Source organism: Saccopteryx bilineata, chromosome 2 (genome assembly GCF_036850765.1).
Source record: "Saccopteryx bilineata isolate mSacBil1 chromosome 2, mSacBil1_pri_phased_curated, whole genome shotgun sequence".
Taxonomy (NCBI): Eukaryota; Metazoa; Chordata; class Mammalia; order Chiroptera; family Emballonuridae; genus Saccopteryx; species Saccopteryx bilineata.
Window position 1 is genome coordinate 216,162,030 of NC_089491.1, and position 20,627 is coordinate 216,182,656.

A 20,627-nucleotide genomic window follows, 5' to 3' on the forward strand; every position below is an offset into this window, starting at 1 on the left:
TTCTACACGTGCATTATCATTCTGACTCTTGAAGTTTATAGCTAGTAAAAGTTTATCATTTTAAAAGAAGATAAACCAGGTAGATTATGTTGATTGCTTGCTCTAACTTTATACTAAAATTTTGATACTAGAAAGACTTAGGGAGTGGCAGTCTGTTAAGAACTGAAGCAATAGCTCCATAGTACTTCCAGATAGAGAAAGTAATACTTGTCTATGCCAAAAGGATGAAAGATGCCAGAAATTACAGAGAGCTTAGCATTTTCTTAAGACCTGCTTATGTTCTACTGCTGTTATGAGAATGTTTAAAATGAATGGAAAACAGTTTTCAACTCTAACACATACTATATGTAGTACATTCTTTAACCTAGTTTACAGTTTACATTTATTATGCTCACTGAAATCACAAAGCCAATGTTTAATTTTACAGTTTAAAGTCACACATAAGGAAATGCTTTACATAATATGATATTGTTCCTCAATAAAAAATATTACAGTACAGGTCCCAAATGACTCAGTTCAAGTGATTAACCTGAATAACAGAGCTGTTATGGAATGCAGACTATATGACACAGTAATGTTTTCAATAGTCAATTCAGGTTTGAAATGTGCTAAAGCCAAAGAGACATTTTAAACGAGATTCATCTTAGTTTTTCAAGATTTTTGATTGTGCAACTATATTATATTTACTGAAAAAAAAATGCCATCACTTCTAAAAAACCAGGGTTAATAAGCAGCCTACATTTTACTGCTTATGTACAACATGAAAATCTTCAACGTTTTACTCTTATCTTGAAAGCACCTTTCAAGATTTAAAAACATCTGTTCTACTTAGATTTATTACCTGAATTTAGTCGCAGATTCTAATACAGAAATCAAATAGTTGTGCCACTGCTCACATCGAATTGAATATATTTGTGCAATCTGTTTAGTTACCTGCAGTCTATTTACAAAACATGTGCATAATTTTCTGACAGATATGTGACACTAAAATGTAAGTAGTATTTTCAACCCCTATATTTCTGTCATGCCTAAGTGTATAATGCAAAAACACCATCTAGAGACAATATATATTTCTTAATCAAAAGTCTTAAATGAAAGGCATAACCACACAGTATGATCTAGTCTCAATAAGCTTTCAGTATGAAGTAAAGTGTATCTACTATGTCGTGAACTGTTAAAGCAAAGAGTGAGATATAATAGTCAAATGTTTGCTCTGGACATAAAATACTTCAAAGCATCAAGTTAGGCCAAATATGCACAGAAATTTGCACAGAAGAACCAAGCAAGTTTGTTTAAAAGGAATGTTTGAAAAGAATGCTGATGTCTTAGTAGATGATGAAACATGACTCATCTAAAAGTCTGCTACTTCAGCCGGACACTTCAAGTTTTGTGTCACCGTAAATATCCCCGATGTACATATAACTTGTCACTTGAATACTGCTGAGAAGAAGGGCCATTAGATGTAATTTTCCTAACTTTGAGAATCAAGTTGTGCCCAGCCTTGACAAAAAACAAAAAACCTTAGTTCTTTCTTGAAATTGAAAAACAACATAGAATAAAATAACTCAGAAATACTACATTTGACAGTTGACCACTGAAGATGTTAGCACCTTGATAAAAAAAATTATAATTATTTATTGGATATGCTAAAGAAAAATGAAAAAAAAAGGATGTCCTGATTTATTTAAAAATCACAGTTTTTCTCACAGTGTTACACTTGGGTCACTCCGCTGTGACAGTGCCTTACAGGATAATGGGCCATTATTTGCTTTTTCATTTGACCTATGGTCCACATGGACTAGTCGGAGCTATGGGACAAGGACCACAGACAGCAGACTTATTGCTAAAGTGTTAGTATAATAGGAAGGTGCAGTTAACTGTGTTTGCTAACATGCACATTTCAGTCCTACTTAAAACCCACATCTCCAAACAACATGTTCCTTTATTTTATCCGACAAAATCTGCATGGAGAAGTATGGCATCATGGCACCAGAAAGACATTTGCCAGGTTAAATACTTCCTGGTATGAACACCATATCTATTTATTTCCTTGTAACTATCACATGGGTTTTATTTCAGTATGTTCCCATGCATTACTTGACCAGAGCACAATTATGCATTAGAGATTGATGTGTTTCATGATGATATAACTAGAGTAGTCATTTCTGTATTTCCTGCTAACAGGAAGCTATTAGGAAAACTGCTTTTTTTTCAGAGGACTAGTGAATTAAGCTGATCTACCTGTTTGACAATCTAAAACTATAGGTTGTTGGCAAACAATAAAAATCATAGAGAAACATCCAGGGTTATTGTGTCTAAATAATAGATCACCTTGACTTTGCACTTGGTTCTATCATAGCTTTGGATGACCATTTCATCCAAAGTGGTATTCATTCATTTTGTAGCTTTGAAATGTTAAAAGGTATCAAGTGGTAATATTCACTAGTCATGCCAGTGAGATTTTACATTCAGCAATAAACTATTAGCAAAATTTGGTCATTATCACATTCAATCTTATTTCAATAACAGTGAACTTTGTCATAGCACAAGTCCTCGGTTTCTTTGAATCTGGCTGCTGTCCTCATCTAAACCAAGAAAATGACATTGATAATAAGGAAGAAATCAATGAGAGAAATATTAGAGCCAGAGGTTAATCTGGTCAATTGTGTGTCCAAGAGTGCTTTGTCTTATTGCTGTGACCAGATCGTGAAATTATAGTCAGAAGCAATTTGATGTGATCAAGGATGGCCTTGCCTGTCCCAAGTCCTATTATCACTCCATGAGAGACATTGGTAGTAGTAAAATGTCAGCCTTTATCAATGGAGACCCCATATTTGTAGAAACAGTTATGACTACTGACATAAGAATCATTTAAATCCAATTTGTTTACTTTCATCTACAGAACACTACACATACTAGAGACTAAGTGATAATTTTTAAGGATTGTTTCTAAAGCAGCAAAAGACAATATTTGGTTTTATTATCATTGATATCACTTGGAAGTTATGAGTATACAACTTTCATATAATCCATCCAAATTTATCAGTGAAATGAATAGACATGATTCTTAACTGTGTCTTAGCTTTAATGGAAAGCTCCAGGTTATTTATGTTCTCAAATTTAAAACTTGAACCACAGTTACTTGGATAAGTGTTTTTCTTATTTGTGACTTGGAAAATTCAGTATTAGTGGAAACCAAAATACTTTTAACATAACTACAACTAATGAACACTACTAGTCATGAAGGATTAAATTTAAAACTCCCTTAGAAAGGAAAACTGTAGTATCAGAATAGAGATACATGAAAAATATATACATATACACCTGTTTCACACAGAAAACTTTCTGTAAAAAGAAATACAAAAGCAAACAGTGCTGTATATTATGTAAACTCACAAAGTGTACTTTATACACAAACATGAAGCATAAATTAAAAAGTAGGACAATAGCAAAACATTCTAAATATAGAATTTGCACATATTTTTGTTAAATAAGAATAAATAATTTTATCACACAAATTCACATACCAGTTGCAAAAACAATAAATTACTTTTCTCAGTGCTGCAACTTTTTTTTATTTGTGATTAATCCCTTAATTCTTAGTTTAATGGGATAAAGCTGTTTCCACAGGAAGGCAAATAAGTTGAATTTGTTGAATTAAAACAATGGTTTTAAATCCCTAAACAACAAAACAGGTCTTAATTTGACCTTTTCTTTTCTAGAAGAAATAAATGTTGGATTTTTTTTTTCTGGGCTCCTTTTGTATTTGGTAAAACTAAACCTGGAGTGTTAATTTTGTGAGTGAGGTTAGATTCTTACCTCAGACAAATTCTTTTTTTTAAGGACACAGCCCCTAGCATCATGAACCTTAGATTTTTTAAGATCCAACTCTGAAAACGTGAAAGGAATAGTTCAAAATCAAAGTGAACGGAATTAGATTGTGCTATAGAGGATTTTCATTTTGATTAACATTCTTTATATATACTGAACACTCAATTTCTCTGAATTTCAGTTGCCAGTCTATATCATTTTTCTCAGGAGTTTAGACATTACATTCCTTAGTCAGTCTATTGATACTCATACAAAAAACAAACAAACAAAAACTAAAGAAAATTCCGTAGAAGCATGGAATAGTGGTTTTTTCATTCTAAGCTTTCTAGGATCACTCCAATGAAAAGTGAAAAACTGTAATATTTTCGGGAAAATGAATCCTTGATAAATCATATTAAAGATTTACGAATCCAGTATAGAGAAGTAGAGTAGAAGACAATCATGTTTGCTTTACAGTCATCTTTTAATGTTGCTATCAAAATACCCACAGAAAAGAACTGAATTTCTTGATTAAAATTATCTTGAAAATTGGAAAAAATGTTGACTTCTCTATTAATTCTCTCTGTGTAGTCAAATGGTCAATGTGATTTTAATTCTTTTCCTGACTAATTTGAATAGCTTTGCCCCCTATCCCTGATATCTGGTTGACCTCTATCAAGTGTAGGTTACTAGTCTTATATAGACCTCATTTCTCTAACTGATAATTTATTAAGAAAAAATGTCCACTTCTAAAGAAAGCCAAGTCAATCTATAAAAATCCAAATGATGATTACCAGTTTTATAAAATTATGTTTTACCAAATAATTTAAGAAAATACTTAAAACAGTGAGACATTTATCTCTTTTCCCACTGAAATAAATGTAGTATATGTAGCAAGATGAATTACATAATTCTTTTCTATTAAAAATATCTTATAATAAAAATAAACTCTTACGAGCTTAAGGAAACTCAAACAATGGTTCTCTAGCATCTTTATATTAAATCTTCACAGTAGGCACATTTGGTATGATTATTGTACAATTTTATAAAACAATTGACTTTGTGATATTTCACAAAGACAAAGAAATCCCAATGAAATGAAGAATTTTAGATTTTCTGAGTTATGGGGTTGAAGGATACAGTTTACTCTCTAAAAAATGGATTTTTAAGCATAAGATTATAAAAATTATCCATGTCTGACTATTCAAACTTACAACCTACCTAGACAGGCTATGGAAATAAAAGCAACAAACTTCTCAAAAATCATCATATTTCATCACTAAAACACTTACTGGTACAACCAAATGTTTTCCAGTTGGAGAAATCTTTAGTGCAGTATCAATATACTTGGATTTTAAAAAGTGAAAGAAATTATTGCCTATATGGTGTGGAAACAGCCTTATTAATAACCTTTTTTTTTTTTTTTGCACTAGCCACGTTAATAATAATCACTTCTAGATGTGGCTAACTACCAAGCGATCTTTAATATTTTTACTAAACTAAGTCAACAAGAAGTAGAAAACCCTTGAACAAAACAAACAAGCAAAAACAAACACATATTATAGGCTTGCTGGTAAGAGGTATACCAGTATCCAGCGTGTTGAATGTGATTAGAAAACTCTTTGCTGTGTTTATTTTGTGTATATTACATAATGTGAGATATCAGATGACAGCCATAGAAAAGGAAGCAATTGCGAAAATATAAATTGAAAATATGTTGAAGTATGTTATTTTTTTCCTTTTAAATTCCAACATAAGGAAACTAATTTTTAGACTCGTGAATACTGATAACATACACACACGGAAACACTGCTCTTACAACCTAATTATGCATTAATTTGCCTCTCTGCCTGAAAAAATACAGGCTGTCAAATGTTTAAGTAGATGGACCCTTGTGTTTGTTTAAATGACTAGAAACACTGACATCTTTTTCCTTTTCAGAATTTCTTAGTAGATATTTGCTGTCAAAATGGTGTTTGACAATCTTTTTATCTCTTGTTTTCTGAAAGTGTACTAAATCTTATTAAAACAGCAGCAAGATCTTAATTTCCAGTAAAACATCCACAGCTCTTTCCAGAAACTGGAAGGAGTTGAAATAGCTGCAGACCTACTTTGGTCAAACACTTTTTTTTATAGAAATGTGCGTGTATACACACACACACACACACACACACACACACACACCTACACATTTTTAATTAGAACCAAGTGATATAAAGATACACATACCAGGAAAGAATGTACTTATAAACAGTAAAAAGAAACTACTGTGTATTGTGGGTGAAAATGATTAGAATGCCTTTGAAGGCATTCTGTCAGAGGTAGGTGACAAGGGAGAGACTGTTGTTCTGCCATCTTCAAATGCTGCCTGATTCTATTAATACATTAATCAGCAATGGTTCATGCTTGTAGGCCCAGGAGATGTTTGCTAACTTCCAAGTTTTTCTATATTCCAGGGTTACCACTGTCACATGAAATAGTGCACATCTTCCATTTGGTTGCTGAGAGCAGATTCTGCCCGTAATTGGACTCCTGCTGACAATGACATTGAAGTGTGACTTTCTGTGCTTTAGGTGGCTCTCCCGTTCACCACGACTGGTCAGTGATGAATCATCCAGTTATCTCTGCATCAGAGCACAACCACAGGCTAACACTTCTTCAGCAAGCATTGCTTAAATGCGGAAGGCCTCTGAGAGAGAAGACATCCCTTTGCTAACTTCCGATTTCCATCCTGACACTGTACTGTCCGGGTGTGCCAGCCTGTGTCGCAGGACCTAGAGCAGGCAAGCCATGGGCCCGTCACCCACTGCAGCTGGGGGGTGTGCAATCCCACTTTATTGCTTCCATGGCTAGTGACAGAGTTTCCTTTATGAGTGAACTTTTTGGGAACAAAAAAACTGTAACGGACATCTAAGGCTTTCGTTGGGTCGGTGGCAAGAATCTGCACAATTAGAATTTCCTTTGTGGCTGAATAGCCCATCCCATGCAAGAAGTCATCCCTTTGGCTCCAACCACTGTAGTTCATGACTGTCCCATTGATGTCAACGATGGTTTCCGAAGTAGAGATCATGTACTTTCCGTTGATAATGTACTCACCATTTTTCTTCTTCAAGGCTAAGTAGGCAGTGAATCTAGTCTGGTCTTTGGCTTTGAACTGTCGGACTTTTATGTGGGTTGCCCCTTCAGGGATCCTCACAACGTCAGTATAACCCTTACTGGAGCAAGAATGTCCACAGAGGAGAGGGAAAGAGAGAGGAAAGGAGGGAGAGACAAATAAGTAAATACTTAATGATGGATAAAATAAAATAAAAATCTTCTAAAAGTTTTATCTTATCATAACACTAAGTTTCATTGTATTTACGAGATCAGTTTAAAATTGGCTTCAAAACATAAATTTTCTTAAAAAAATATAATTGCAGTTAAATTATCATATACGTTTTTATTATGATGTTCAAAATTAGAATGTTAGCAACCTGCCTTTGTTCTAAAAATATATACTAATTTCATTTAAAGATTTACAAAACATTACACAACCTTATTAAATCTTATCATCTGGCCCTGATTGGTGCTCAGTAGACAGAGCGTTGGCCCGGTGCCTAAGGATGTCTCAGGTTCGATTCTCAGTCAAGGCACACAGGAGAAGCCACTATCTGCTTCTCTTCCTTTGCCTCACCTCCTTCTCTCCCTCTTCTCCTCCCACAGCCTATGGATTGATTGGTTTGAGCATCACCTGGGCACTGAGGATGGCTCCGTGGAGCTTCCCCTAAGGTGATAAAAATAGTTCGGTTGCAAGTATGGCCCCAAATAGGCAAAGCATCGGTCCCAGACAGGGGTTGCTGGGTGGATTCCGGTCAGGGTTCTATCCTTAGTACCCAGGCCAATGCTTAAACCAACTGACCCACTGGCTATGAGATGGGAAGGGAGAGAGAGGGAAGAGAGAGAGGGGAGGAGAAGCAGATGGTTGCTTCTCATGTGTGCCCTGAGCATGGATTGAATTTGGGACATCCACATGCCAGGTCAATGCTCTGTCCACTGAGCTAACTAGTCAAGGCTAATAGCATAATATGTTATGCCAGAAATTAGTACTTTAAAAACTTACATGTTTAAACTTAGAGTGTAAATAAGGATCATGAGAAGAGGCAGGAAGCAGATATTACTCTTTGTAGAGTAGATTTAAATCAGGATAGTTAAAATGGGACAACAGAAATTAACTTACATTTTTCTTTTTTTTTATAGAGAGGGAGAAATCAGATAGAGACAGACACACATGAAGGGAAAGAGATGAGAAGCATCAGCTCATAGTTGGGGTACCTTAGTTGTTCATTGATTGCTTCCAATATATGCCTTGACCAGGGGTCTCCAGCTGAGTAAGTGATCCCTTGCTCAAACTAGTGAAGCTGAAGTCACTTCACCCTTGGGCTGAAGTCAGTGACCTTTGGGATCAAGGCAGAAACTATGGAATCATGTTTGTGATCACTCAGCTGGTGACCCCAGACTCAAGCTGGATGAGCCTGTGTTCAAGCTGGTGACCTCGGGGTTTCAAACCTGGGTCTTCAGTATCTCAGGCCAATGCTCTACCAACTGTGCTGCCACCTGGTCAGGCTAACTTGCATTTTTTAATGATAAATGGTTTCTCAAGAAAAATACAGCCTGAGGAGAAGTTGTTAATAAAAAGGAGAAAACCTAGGTGAGATGGAAAGCAGCCACCCTTTTCTAAATTACATTTCAGGAATGATGGGCCTGCGAGATACAGCTCAAGTGCAATGTCACTATATTTTTTCAGTTTTATATTTCAAGACTTTAACCTCATGACCACTGCAGTTCACCTGCTTCCAGAGGCACCACGAGTTTCCACTTGGCAACCTGAGTCTCTTCCTCTCCTCTCTTTCCATATTCATTCTCATATTCATAATGTGTTAACAGAACCCTGCCAGTCTCCTCCCACAGAGAGCTTATGATGTAACATGAGTCCTCCTTTATCAATATGGCAACAAGTCGAAAGTTTTGTTCAATCTGTATACAGGTGATTGTTCTATCACATTACCTTTTTTTATTGAAGGTTCCAACAATCTTTGTACAACTGGAGTTGTCTCCTCCACATACTCCACACTTGTCGTACTGCAGCTTTGAGCCAATGATGCCATCGCAGCCAGTCCGCACACACTTGCCCCGGACACAGATGGAATTGCTGTATGGCCTACACTCAGTTCCGTCGGTTACCTAGGTGTAAGAAGCGCATTAGCAGTGGGAAGTACTGGTGCACAGGTGCTTGGCTCCCTTGGTAAAAGCGCATGTTCTAACTTGTGAGTTTCGAGTTTGATTGGAATAGATAGTATATTGTAAAATACAGAAATAAAGGTGCAGTAATTTAGAAAATGTTATTCTGTGAAAACTAATGGATAATTTCACATGTAGTGTGCACAACTAAAGGGATTTTGATTCAGACAAAGGGTGCAAGACATTTAAAAGTTTAGGTCAGAGACAGTGATCTTGAAATCTCTCATCATGAATCACTAATAAAATTCTTAAGTAAATGATAAAAAAAGAAAGAAAAGCTTTCTTGCGTTCTAGTCCCCGTTACCAATGTGCCTTGGAAATACCAGTTGTTTTCAGGGCTATTTTGAAGTTAAGGTCACATCTCACCTGACTTGACAAAGTTACACTTTTCAAAAATAGCTTTTTAAAACATTTACTTGTTCTGTTAATAAAAATTTTTATTCATCATATAAAGTTTGAAAATGTAGAAATTATAGAGATGAAAATAAAACTCTTTAAAATCTAGCCACCTGTAAAATAATGATTGTTTACACTTGGTGTCTGCAGGCTGCCTTCTGCCAAATGACTTCCACCAAGGACGCCTGCTGTGGGAGGGCAGACAGTGTGCAATCAGTTACCTTCGGAGAAAACACCACGTAGTAGCCAGTGCCCTTAGCTCGGCAGGTTAGTTTGCACACATCCCCCTGCAGGACGCCGGCGTATTTGGGAACCCATTCCACAAATGTTTTGACTCCTTTTGCATCAGACTGATACCCATTTTTGGCCTCACATTGCTCATGACGAAAAGATTTACCTAAAAAACAAACATGTTGCACTATTACTCGACTGTTCTAAAACTTTACATAATTTTCAGAAGATGCTAACTTTTTGTTCCAGAGCCTCTTTACACACCAAGGTTGGAGGAGTTTATCTGTTTGCAGAGTTGAAAACAGCAATGATTTTCTTCCTAGTCTGTGAACATTCAATTGTTTATAATAATAATTTTAAAGCCCTGGCTGGATAGTGAAAGCATCACCCCAATATGCCAACATTCTGTCCCCAGTTAGGGCACATATGAGAATTAACTGGTGAATGTATAAGTAAGTGGAACAACAAATTAATCTCTCCCTTCTTTCCTCTCTCTCTAAAATAGTAAATAAATAAATAAAGTCACTCATGTATTTGTTGTTGATTTTCACACTGGTAGAACTATGCAGTACAAGATTAACATTCTGTTTCTCCAGCCTGCCCTATTTATTACTGCTTGAAGAGAAACTGCCTGTGATACATGCAGGCAGCTGACACTTGGGAGCAGCATACCATTCGCAGGGCAGGACATGACACTGCAGGAACGGTAGATGGCCCTTTTTCCTGTGCAGTAGCGGCCACTGTTTCTGGGTGCTGGGTTATTGCAGTGGCGATAGGCAAATTGTACTCCTCCCCCACAGGAGCGAGAACACTGGCCCCACGACCCCCAGGACCCCCAGTTACCATGGTTTGATGTCTGAAAGAAAATAAAAGACATTTTAACTCAGAAAGGAGGAAAACATTTAAAATGCATATAGAAATCACTGTCATTCAATGACAATGGAAACTTCATCACAGTTAAATTTTCAGTGAATTTAGCACAGTCAGGTGTTGAATGTTCTCGAATTACAATGTATTTTCAATTCTAAGCAATTCATCTTTTCTGCTTCCCCTCTCCTCTGTCCGTCTTAAGTACGCAGTGCACTGCCAGCATTACCTCCTGGCTTTTCTGGGCCATTGTCACTTCTGCACTGACACTGTGCATTTCTGTAAATCACCACTGAACCCTGGTTAACTTTTTGTCCACTCTGCTCCTACACTTTTAACAAAATAGATGATGCTGGAGGTTTTGCATGCCAGGCATCAGCTCATGGTGCTCACACCTCTTCTCTCTCATTAGTATGCAGGTCCTGGGGTCCCTCTGTTGACACCATGCATTCTGTCTGTGACAGTCCCTCTGCCACATGTATACATGTATTTGACCTGGACTTGGCTTTATTCCTAATTCGACGAGACCTTCAGCCCCGACAGAGGAATTGTGACAAATACCAAAGTGTTCCCGCACCACATGCACACACACCATGGGAAATGCAGAGCCCCTGAATGACACCCCAGGTCTGCTACTATGGCAATACTGCAGCAGGAAGCTATGACTCCAAAGTAAAGAGTATCATGCATTCCTTTGCCCTGGGGATGTGGGAAGAATGCTTGTGGGCTGCCTGGTCAGGTAGCAGAGAAGGTGGCAGCTTTGGAAGACAAAGGCAACCTACATGTGGCAACACTATTCTAGGGACTTTGAAAATCTTGTGAGAGCAAACAAGCTTCGTTGGGCTGTAAAAATTAAGGTGGCAGTTGCTGACATGGAAGTAGACTCCAAGGGGGGGGGGGTTTCCCTGGAGCAAGTGCAGATTACTTTCACTCCTGAACTTAGACTAACTTGCTGTGAGGAGGGAGATAGGACCATTTTAGAACTCATCAAGTATGTATGAGGGCCATGTGCCAGCTCTACTGCTATTTCCTTCAGGAATTCAAGTAAATGCATTCAAATAACTTCGGTAAGAGATGCTTGAAAATAAATTTACAAAAAGTGGGCCCTAATTAGGGTCTCAGATAGAATCTGGGCTATATACTTATTTGTCACAAGACGTAATCCGGGAAGAGATTCCTTGGTCTGTACTCCCTCCAGTTCTTGGTGCCTGGATATGGCTCCTGGGATTAAAGGAGGAAGCAACAAATAGATCTATCAAGGAAAAATATCTTAGCTAGGAAATAAAGCCTTCTGGTGACAGTCCCCATATATGTCATAAGAATGTACTTCAGGCATAGGGTCTTCAGGCATTGCATGATAGGAAAATAACTTACTGAATAATATTTTTTCTTGGTTTTGTCCACACACTTGCCCTGCAGACAAATCCTCCCTTTCCCACATGGCGTCCCTTCCACAGCCGGCAACTTCTTGGTCAGACACACCATCTGGCCCTGGCGCACCACAGCGCACCACAGGCGGGCGCAGACGTCCATGCCAGGGCACAAGGAATACTCAGGCCCAAAGGTCAGGTTGCATTGCTGGGTGGCATCATAGGTCTGTCCCGGGAGTTCTTCAGGGCCCAAGATCTGCTTGCGAGGTAGGTCTAGCAAACAGTTACCTGAAAGAATAATCAAGATGGACCACCATTCAGTATTTGGGTTTCACACCACTAACGTCATGGAACTAAAGATGAACCACGGCAGCTGGTGTTGAAACCTGATGCACTCACAGGTCTGTAGCATGGTGCCCTGGAACAGGGGCTCTGGGTGGGGGTGAGGTTGGGGCCTCCATGTGCTCCCTACACCCTCCAGGATTTTTAGTGGGTAATATATCAGCTCTGGGGTATCTATAATGGTTAAATAAAAACATTTTGTAATAATTAATTGTGAAAGTAGCCTTTGTGCTGATGGATTAAAGAAATTTGGACAGACCTAAAGGAAATAAGATAATGGACATACTAACAACAATAATATATTAGCATTTACAACACTGTAACACAATGTTTGCCCTTGGTGCTTTGTTTATACCCCCTTCTCTACTTCTGACTTACCTATTCCTCATGTACCTGTCCATGTCCCCTTCCTATTAATTCGGTCAATAATAAAAATAATACCTCACTCATTCTTGCACTCACTGAAAACAATGATTGTGGGTATGATGTCCAATGTCTTTGGTTAGCACTTACAATTTCCTAACAAATACACTAGATATTGGGAAAACAGAGCAATGACTCAGATCCACCCCTCAGGGTCTCCCAATAAAGTGAAAGAAGTAGACTAAATAAACTTTCGCCCAGACTGCTAAGAATTTTAACAAAGAGATGTCAAGTGTCACAGAATAAAGAAGAGTGGGAGGAGAGAAACAATCTTTGATGGGCCGAGCCCAGTCATTTTACTTCTCCTTTTCCTGTCCTTCGTGTCAACTTTTTCATGTAATTAGTGTTTGTTGGGTGTTAGGAGTGTGTCTGCCCCCAATATGTTGGTGCCCTCATTGCAGAATAATATGGAGAGTGTACAGTGAGCTGGAGATGAGCAGAAGCCAGAGCTCCCCACGAGTGATGCCATTTCAGAAGCCAAAACATGCCCAAACTCCCCACAAAAAGCTTCCCAGAGAATCCTTGCTCAGTGCCTTAATATCACGAACTTTCTCCCACCATATGGGAGCATGCGCATTGCCCAACACCTCCTGCATTTTTTTGTTCATTTGATTTTAGGATTTACCTGCTAATTGCTAATAGTACTAAAAATAAAAAGTATTTCTTACACACTTACTCTATTCTCAGTTATTTAAATGCACAAGTGTATTTAATCCTCAGGAGAATTCTACTAAGTGGATTCTATCATTTTATTTTGCAGATGAGGAAACTGAGGAATATAAAGATAGATCACTTACTCCAGGTTACACCGCTATTAAGGTTTTATACTCAGAGCCTGTCCTCTTCATCATTTATCATCTTATCTCTGCTTAGCACATGGATAGATTTCTTGTTTTATTGTTGAAAGGCAAGTGTGTGTAGTGATCATTTAAATGGTGGATATCATGCCTAATGGTAGAAATACTTGATCTAAAGTCTAATTCTGGCAAAGCACAAAAGGGCTGAGTGTTCTTGGCCAAGTTAGTTAACCTCTCCTTAATTGCTTTTCAAGCTCTGTGAAATGTTTCCTTTTTCACTGTGACACTGTAAGGGTAAAATCAGCTAAGAAAAATATGAGAAACCACCAGAAAAATACAAAACAATGATAGTTACTACTATACCCAGCATATTTAACAATGATTTAGATGTATTGGAGCTATTCTTTGTATTCAACAAAAGAAATTCATATTTCAATCCTACTTTCCCCTAAAAATGAAACATTCAGCACATTTTAAATAGACTGCAAATGTTTTTACAACTAGTACATTCAACTTTCTTCAAAGTGAATACCTCAGAATTTGTCAATCTGTGATGGAGGCATTATATGAAAATGAATAAAGAGCAAGGTTCTTATTTAACTTCTGCGCCAAGACTTTTGAAGAGGTAAAGCTTCTTAAGGCAAGCCAGAAAAAGCATTAAAAATACGTATCCAGCCAAAGAGAACTTTGGGAGAAAAACATCAAGTTAAAAGAAACATCAACATCTAGTCAATAGGAAAGAATGACAGTAAAACCTCACTAAGCTTTGTTTAGAAGACAGAGTAAGACCAGGCACTTCTTCTGAAGTCCATGGAAAGTGTTATCATTATTGTTATATAAAAAAGAGCCTTGTGTAAACCAGGGAACTCTCAGCAGATTACTGATGGTAGAAGACTATCAACAGACCCCCTGAGACAGCAAGAATGCTTTCCAATTCTTCAAAAGTGCTGTTTTAACAAAAATGTTTTGATTTTACTAAAAAGCTCAGACTTTAAGACTGCGTAACAAAAGACTAGCTGGTGAGTCTTTGTATGTGTGGGTGAATGTGGCATGGGTCTACCTGGTATGTCTCCAGCCAAAATAACTCAGCACATCTCTGTGGACATGCAGTCACCAGTATCATCTCCACCTCACGAATGGATGATGAGTGAAAGGAAATGTATAAGGCGAACATTCTGAAATCAGCTTACGAGAAGAGTTCAAGATGTGGCGTCTCGTCATGAAGCTTAATATCAAAGTATAAGTTTTAAAAAATGAATAACACATTTGCTTTGCTATTAGTATCTCAGCTGTGTGGTTTTCACTTACACATCAGCAGGAGATGACCTTTTCTTGCTTAAAATTATTTACTTCAGAATTCCCACTAATAAGTTACTCCAATGTTCTCAACTTTAAGATTTGTTGCTGGATTAGTTTCTTTTTACTTTGAAACATACACTCTATCAATTTTATCTACATGTTGAATTATGTCCTTTGGCTATACAATAGGTACAGGCACCTCTACCAAATGGCAGACTTGTGCCAAAAAACAATAAGAAATCAATAAAAAACCCACCTTATCCTGCACTTGCAGTGTAAAATATTTAAAATCTAAGTAATAGTGGATTGGATACCAAGTTTCCATTTTAAAATTTGTGTGCATTTTGGGGGAAGACTGAAAGAGGAAATTGACCAATCTTTAGTATCATTCATATGGACCTCACAAGCATCCAGTCTACTGTTGCCTTTTCTTGATCTGCTTTACTTTTATTCTCAGCCAGTTCTCCACATCTACTTCATGTGTTTTTCAATTGACCCTTGTCTGAAATCCTATCCAGGTTGTGTTGCCGACGTCTGCCTGTTCGCTGTGTTCCACAAACTGCCAAGCTGCTTTTTCTTTTCTCTCTCTCCTTTCTTTAGTTTTAACACTTAGTGCATATAAATGGATGATTTCTAAAAGAGAGACAATAAAAATGTGTGCATGTTGTATGTTTGTTTTTACTACCCATGGTAAGTGAAATGCTGCAAGCAAGGTAAACATTAAAAGTAAAATGCAGAGATTTGCCACGGACAAATTTAGGAAAGAGTAGTCTCCCATGGCCATAATGTACAGTAAGGGGTGATGGGGAGGTATGCTCTGCCTCCAAAAAATGCAACAGAAAAACCTTTTGTTTTTTAATTTTATTTTATATCTGATTTCCAGCATATTTTTTCATATTAATGATTAATGGAAATTACTGAACTAAAGTTAGTGGCTCTATTCTTTTTAATTTTTCTTCCCTATTTCTAACACAGTAGTTATTCTGTTTTCCCTTTCAGTATGCAGGAATGAAATTAAGCATTGGCCCAAATATCCATGGCCTAGGAGAAATTAATTCATATTCTTAATGAAACTTATTCAAGGGAGCCTAACAACACTGCAAACTCTCCCCTTTATTTCCTATCCTCATCTCCTTGGCCTTGTAACTCTTTTTTTAGTCTTTATTTGAATGTTTGACATTAAAAGAGAAACTGATACATTATGGGCCCAGTGACAGATAAACTAAGGAGGGCATTCAGGAAGCACAGGCAGTTATTGCTGATCAAGAATAATTCAAGGGGTCTGTTTGGGAAACCATTGGAAGCCATTAGGTACACTGGTTAGCAGATGTAATGCCAAAGAAATTAGATTAAAAATTCTCTATGTTAAAGGATGAAGCTTAGCTTTTTTTAAATTGTCCTCTGTCACCTTTTATTTGGTTTTCTTTATGCCCCTCCCTCCCCCCACCCTCCCTCTTCTCCCTTCCCCTCCCCCTGGTAACCACTGCACTAAGTCATCATGGACTGAAAATATAAGTCTTATTTGCAGATGCTAGTCATGAGCACATTTATGGTGAACATCAAGACACTACTGTAATGGGCTTTGAATCAGTGAGGACTACCTTTAAAAGTGAAGGTTAAGTCTAGTAGATTTAATGGGGTGATTACATTGTAAGGTATATAAATGTTGAATCACTATATTGTCTACCTGAAACTAATATAATATTGTATGCCAAATATATTTAAATTTTTAAAAATGAAACAATTAAAAAGAAATAAATAAAAACAAGATATGAGTATGGATGCACTAGACATTTAAAATATAATGAGGAAGTTTTAAACAACTTTTTGCAAGTAATTTTGATTGAGATGAAAAGAAATTAAATGTTAAGATCATATTACTAGTTGCATAGTCTATACTTATAAGGGATTTCTAGAATTGATTTTCTAAGGCCATTTGTCCTCCAAAGTTCTGTGTTCAGTAAATGGCTATAAACTTAAGACTTGTGAATATGCTCCATGTTAATTTTTCAAAGCTGTCTATAGATTTTCCTCAACAGCCTATGGCATGGGTGTACTTGAGCCATATCTACTTAGGTGGTGGCCCTTCTCATCACTGCCACTTAGGGATACAGCAATCACAGCTATCGTTTTTGGCTTCAAGGTTATTGTGCTTTTAAGAAAGGAAATTCAATAATCTGCTTTCACTGCAAAATTTATTTGCCAGTGTTTCCCTTTATTTTTGAGGATCATACTTCTAGCCAGCTTGCCTCGAGCTAATTTGTATAAACACTGCAGAATATCTACAAGCATCTTGGCCAGGCTAGCTGGACTTGGGGTTCCCCACTGGGTGTGACTTCCCTTTTTCTGAATCACAGACCTGCAGGCCAGTTGTTTTAGAGTGTACATACTGACTTTTCAGCCCTAGCCGCATTGCTTCATATTTCTTATGGACTAAATGAGGGAACGCTCAGTAGTGACGAATTTAAATTTACTGCTGGTTGAGTGCTATAAATGTCCGGCTTCTTATGGCTATTAATTTTTTAAAAGAAATCAAATGATTTGAAATTTATTGTCCTCTAAGACCTCATTTCTCCAACATTGCGGGAGGAGGGAGGTAGACGAATGAGCAATTTTTTATCCACCAAGAGATTTTTCCAGATAATAAATTCTTTAAGTACCATGTAAAAATTGTATACATTTTGTAAGGGCATCTATTTAAAAGGAGGAATTGCTTTTCTGCATTTATATTGTCACTATTTAATCTTCTTAAATAAAGAAAATCACTTTTTTCTGAGTATCAATTCAATTTTTCTATCACACTGAGATAAAGAATTGCCTTCACAGATCATGCCGGTGGGATAGGGTTTTTGACCTTCTGAAAAATGGTGCCAGACCGCTAAGCTTTTTCAGGGCTACATCTTACAAATTTTCTGGTTTCTCCTTTGTTGTCAAATGATATCATTTCTTGCTCCCAGTTTACCTGTCTGCAGTGCCCTCTACCCTTGCCATGATTATATTATTGCTTAAAATTGTTGATGGTATAGAAAATTAGAATGAAAAAACAATAGATTGTTTCTACTAAATATGAATGAATGGACTCTGGATAGAAGCCTGAGTAGCTTCCTACAAGTAATGTGAAAGGGTTGGATGATATGGTTCAGGGATATCAGTTTAGCCTTCTAACAGTGATGTGTTTGTTTGTTGTTCCATTGACTCAGGCTTTGACTTTCTTCTTGGTTTTCTCCTGAGCTTTGCAGTGGAAATTGCAGAACCACAACCATCTGGAAATTGCATTTACTAGTTCCTACTGCTACCTTTCACTTAAGTCAGTCTTTCTGCTTGTAATATGAAATTTATTGTATTATTTGAATTCACATTTAAATGATAGTATTACAGAGAGCACTGCTGTGCATGCTATTTTGTAACAAGCATAGATGAGCTTTGCCATTGTATCATAGGGTCTTTGGTTTTCCTTATTCCAAAATTACTTCATTCATTACAGACTACTGATAGACTTATTTTTTTTAAATGAGATACAAGAGTGTCTAAACAATATACTCAAAAGTGAGAGTCTAGGTTTGATTAAGTTAATGAATTAATAACAACTAAAAATTTGTTGTCCAAAGAATTTAGGTATTTGAATTTACAATGCGCGCATGCGCGCGCGCACACACACACACACACACACACACACACACATATATAATATTATATATATGTATGTATAAAATTCAGATAAGGTTTTATCATTACAAGTGAATTAGATCTATTTCTACTAAAAGTATTTTCTTGGTCATTATATATCATGAGATCCTTTGGAATAGACATAGAGAGATATATAAAATATATAAATTTGTTGCAAGAATTTAGCAAATCTGAGCATAAACTCAGATAAAGAATGTTAAAAAATGAAGACAATACTAAAAGCATATTTACTGCACAGAAAGTAAGATCATGGATTCCACAAACATGAAATAAATGAATCATTCCAAAATTATGGCAATAGGAAACAAAATTCTGCACAGCATTGTAATCAACTGACCTAATACTTGCACAGGAAAAAAAAATTGGTCCTATTTTAGCCATAAGTATTTGCTGCCTTAGCAACTAAATCGGCTCATTTAATGATTCAAAGTTTAGCTCAACCTTTTGGAATGTGTAACGTGTGATGCTGAAATAAAATATTAATATGATTTCATTTTCAGAAGGCCTGCAAAAAAAAAAAACAATAAAAGAAATATTAAGAGTGGAGAATAAGATTCTACCCAAGAGGGACTTTATTGTATATTAACTTGATCAATGCAGACAGGCAGATAATTAGGTAAACATTCATTTGGGGACTTTAGCAACATTTAACCAACATTGTAAACTAAGCTGAACAGAAAATGACCACTTCCAAGGCACTCAGGAGAAGTGCCCATCTGCTTCTCCGCCCCTCCCCCTCTCCTTCCTCTCTGTCTCTCTCTTCCCCTCCCGCAGCCGAGGCTCCATTGGAGCAAAAGATGGCCCGGGCACTGGGGATGGCTCCTTGGCTCTGCCCCAGGCGCTAGAGTGGCTCTGGTCCCGGCAGAGCAACGCCCCGGATCGGCAGAGCATCGCCCCCTGGTGGGCGTGCAGGGTGGATCCCGGTGGAGCGCATGCGGGAGTCTGACTGCCTCCCGGTTTCCAGCTTCAGAAAAAAAAAAAAGAAAAAAAAAAAAGAAAATGACCACTTTATTATAGTCTAAAATAAAAGCCTAGTTCGTTGATTCTTAGCATTGTTTCTAAATCTTTGAAATATTGAAATGCCCTTTCAATAAACAAAGGACATGCATTTTTGTCTTGAGGAAAATTCTAAACCAAACTGGGCATAGATTATATTAAGGAATAGGAAATTTTAAAAATCCCAAGTGGATAAAACATTACTACTCACAGAAAAAAAAAAAAGAGTTAATGAACAGATTTTGTCTACAAGATACCAAAGAATGCCTGACCAGGTGGTGGTGCAGTGGATAGAGTGTCGAACTGGGATGTGGAGGACCCAGGTTTGAGACCCCGAGGTCGCCAGCTTGAGCGCGGGCTCATCTGGTTTGAGCAAAGCTCACCAGCTTGAGTCCAAGGTCGCTGGCTCGAGCAAGGAGTCACTTGGACTGCTGTAGCCCCCTGTTCAAGGCACATATGAGAAAGCCATCAATGAACAACTAAGATGCTGCAACAAAGAATTGATATTTCTCATCTCTCTCCCTTCCTGTCTGTCTGTCCCTAACTGTCCCTCTCTCTGACTCTCTCTGCTCTGCCACACACACACACACACACACACACACACACACACAAAAGAGACCAAAGAATGATGTAACAGAATTTCATTGTGTCTGAAATAAATTGAATATTTGTTTTGACATTATGGAACCAAAGCTGAAGATGGTGAGTTCACTAAGAAATTACAAAAATATGCCATAAGCTTTGTGGTACTAAGAAAAAAATAGTTTTCACAGATTCTCTTTACTCAACTTTGAGTCCTACATCACGAGTTAAATTTGACAATTATTTATGCTCAAGAATATCTGTCATTTAATTCAACCACCACTTTACAAAGAGACAACTATTAAGAGGAAAAAAAAACAAGAAATGAGAATATGCCCATTTCTGTAATACAAGAAACTTGAACTAAGTAATCTCAAGTTCTCTTTCAATTCTAATGAGTCTATTCTCTTTTGTTTCTAGTATTTTAAAGTAATAATGAATGGTAGGGAATCTGTAGCTATTTGTTTCAAAGATGCAAACGGGTCAGAATTTAATATACCTTAAAACTATGACTTCCTTAGTATTTTAATATAGTTCAGCAATCTTAGAT

The 20,627-nt window shown here is 37.1% G+C and overlaps 1 protein-coding gene across 1 annotated transcript in view; it reads right to left on the minus strand.

Moving 5' to 3' along the window:
* Positions 1-375: 375 nt before the first annotated feature.
* The window catches only part of ADAMTS5 (ADAM metallopeptidase with thrombospondin type 1 motif 5), a 47,255-nt gene continuing 27,003 nt past the window's right edge, over positions 376-20,627 (minus strand). The window contains exons 5-9 of the mRNA XM_066259118.1: positions 11,956-12,239; positions 10,387-10,570; positions 9,705-9,880; positions 8,855-9,030; positions 376-7,025 (exon numbers count right to left, since the gene is read on the minus strand). Coding sequence (XP_066115215.1) covers positions 6,458-7,025; positions 8,855-9,030; positions 9,705-9,880; positions 10,387-10,570; positions 11,956-12,239 — 1,388 coding nt within the window. The 3' untranslated portion in view covers positions 376-6,457. The remainder of the gene's footprint in view (positions 7,026-8,854; positions 9,031-9,704; positions 9,881-10,386; positions 10,571-11,955; positions 12,240-20,627) is intronic.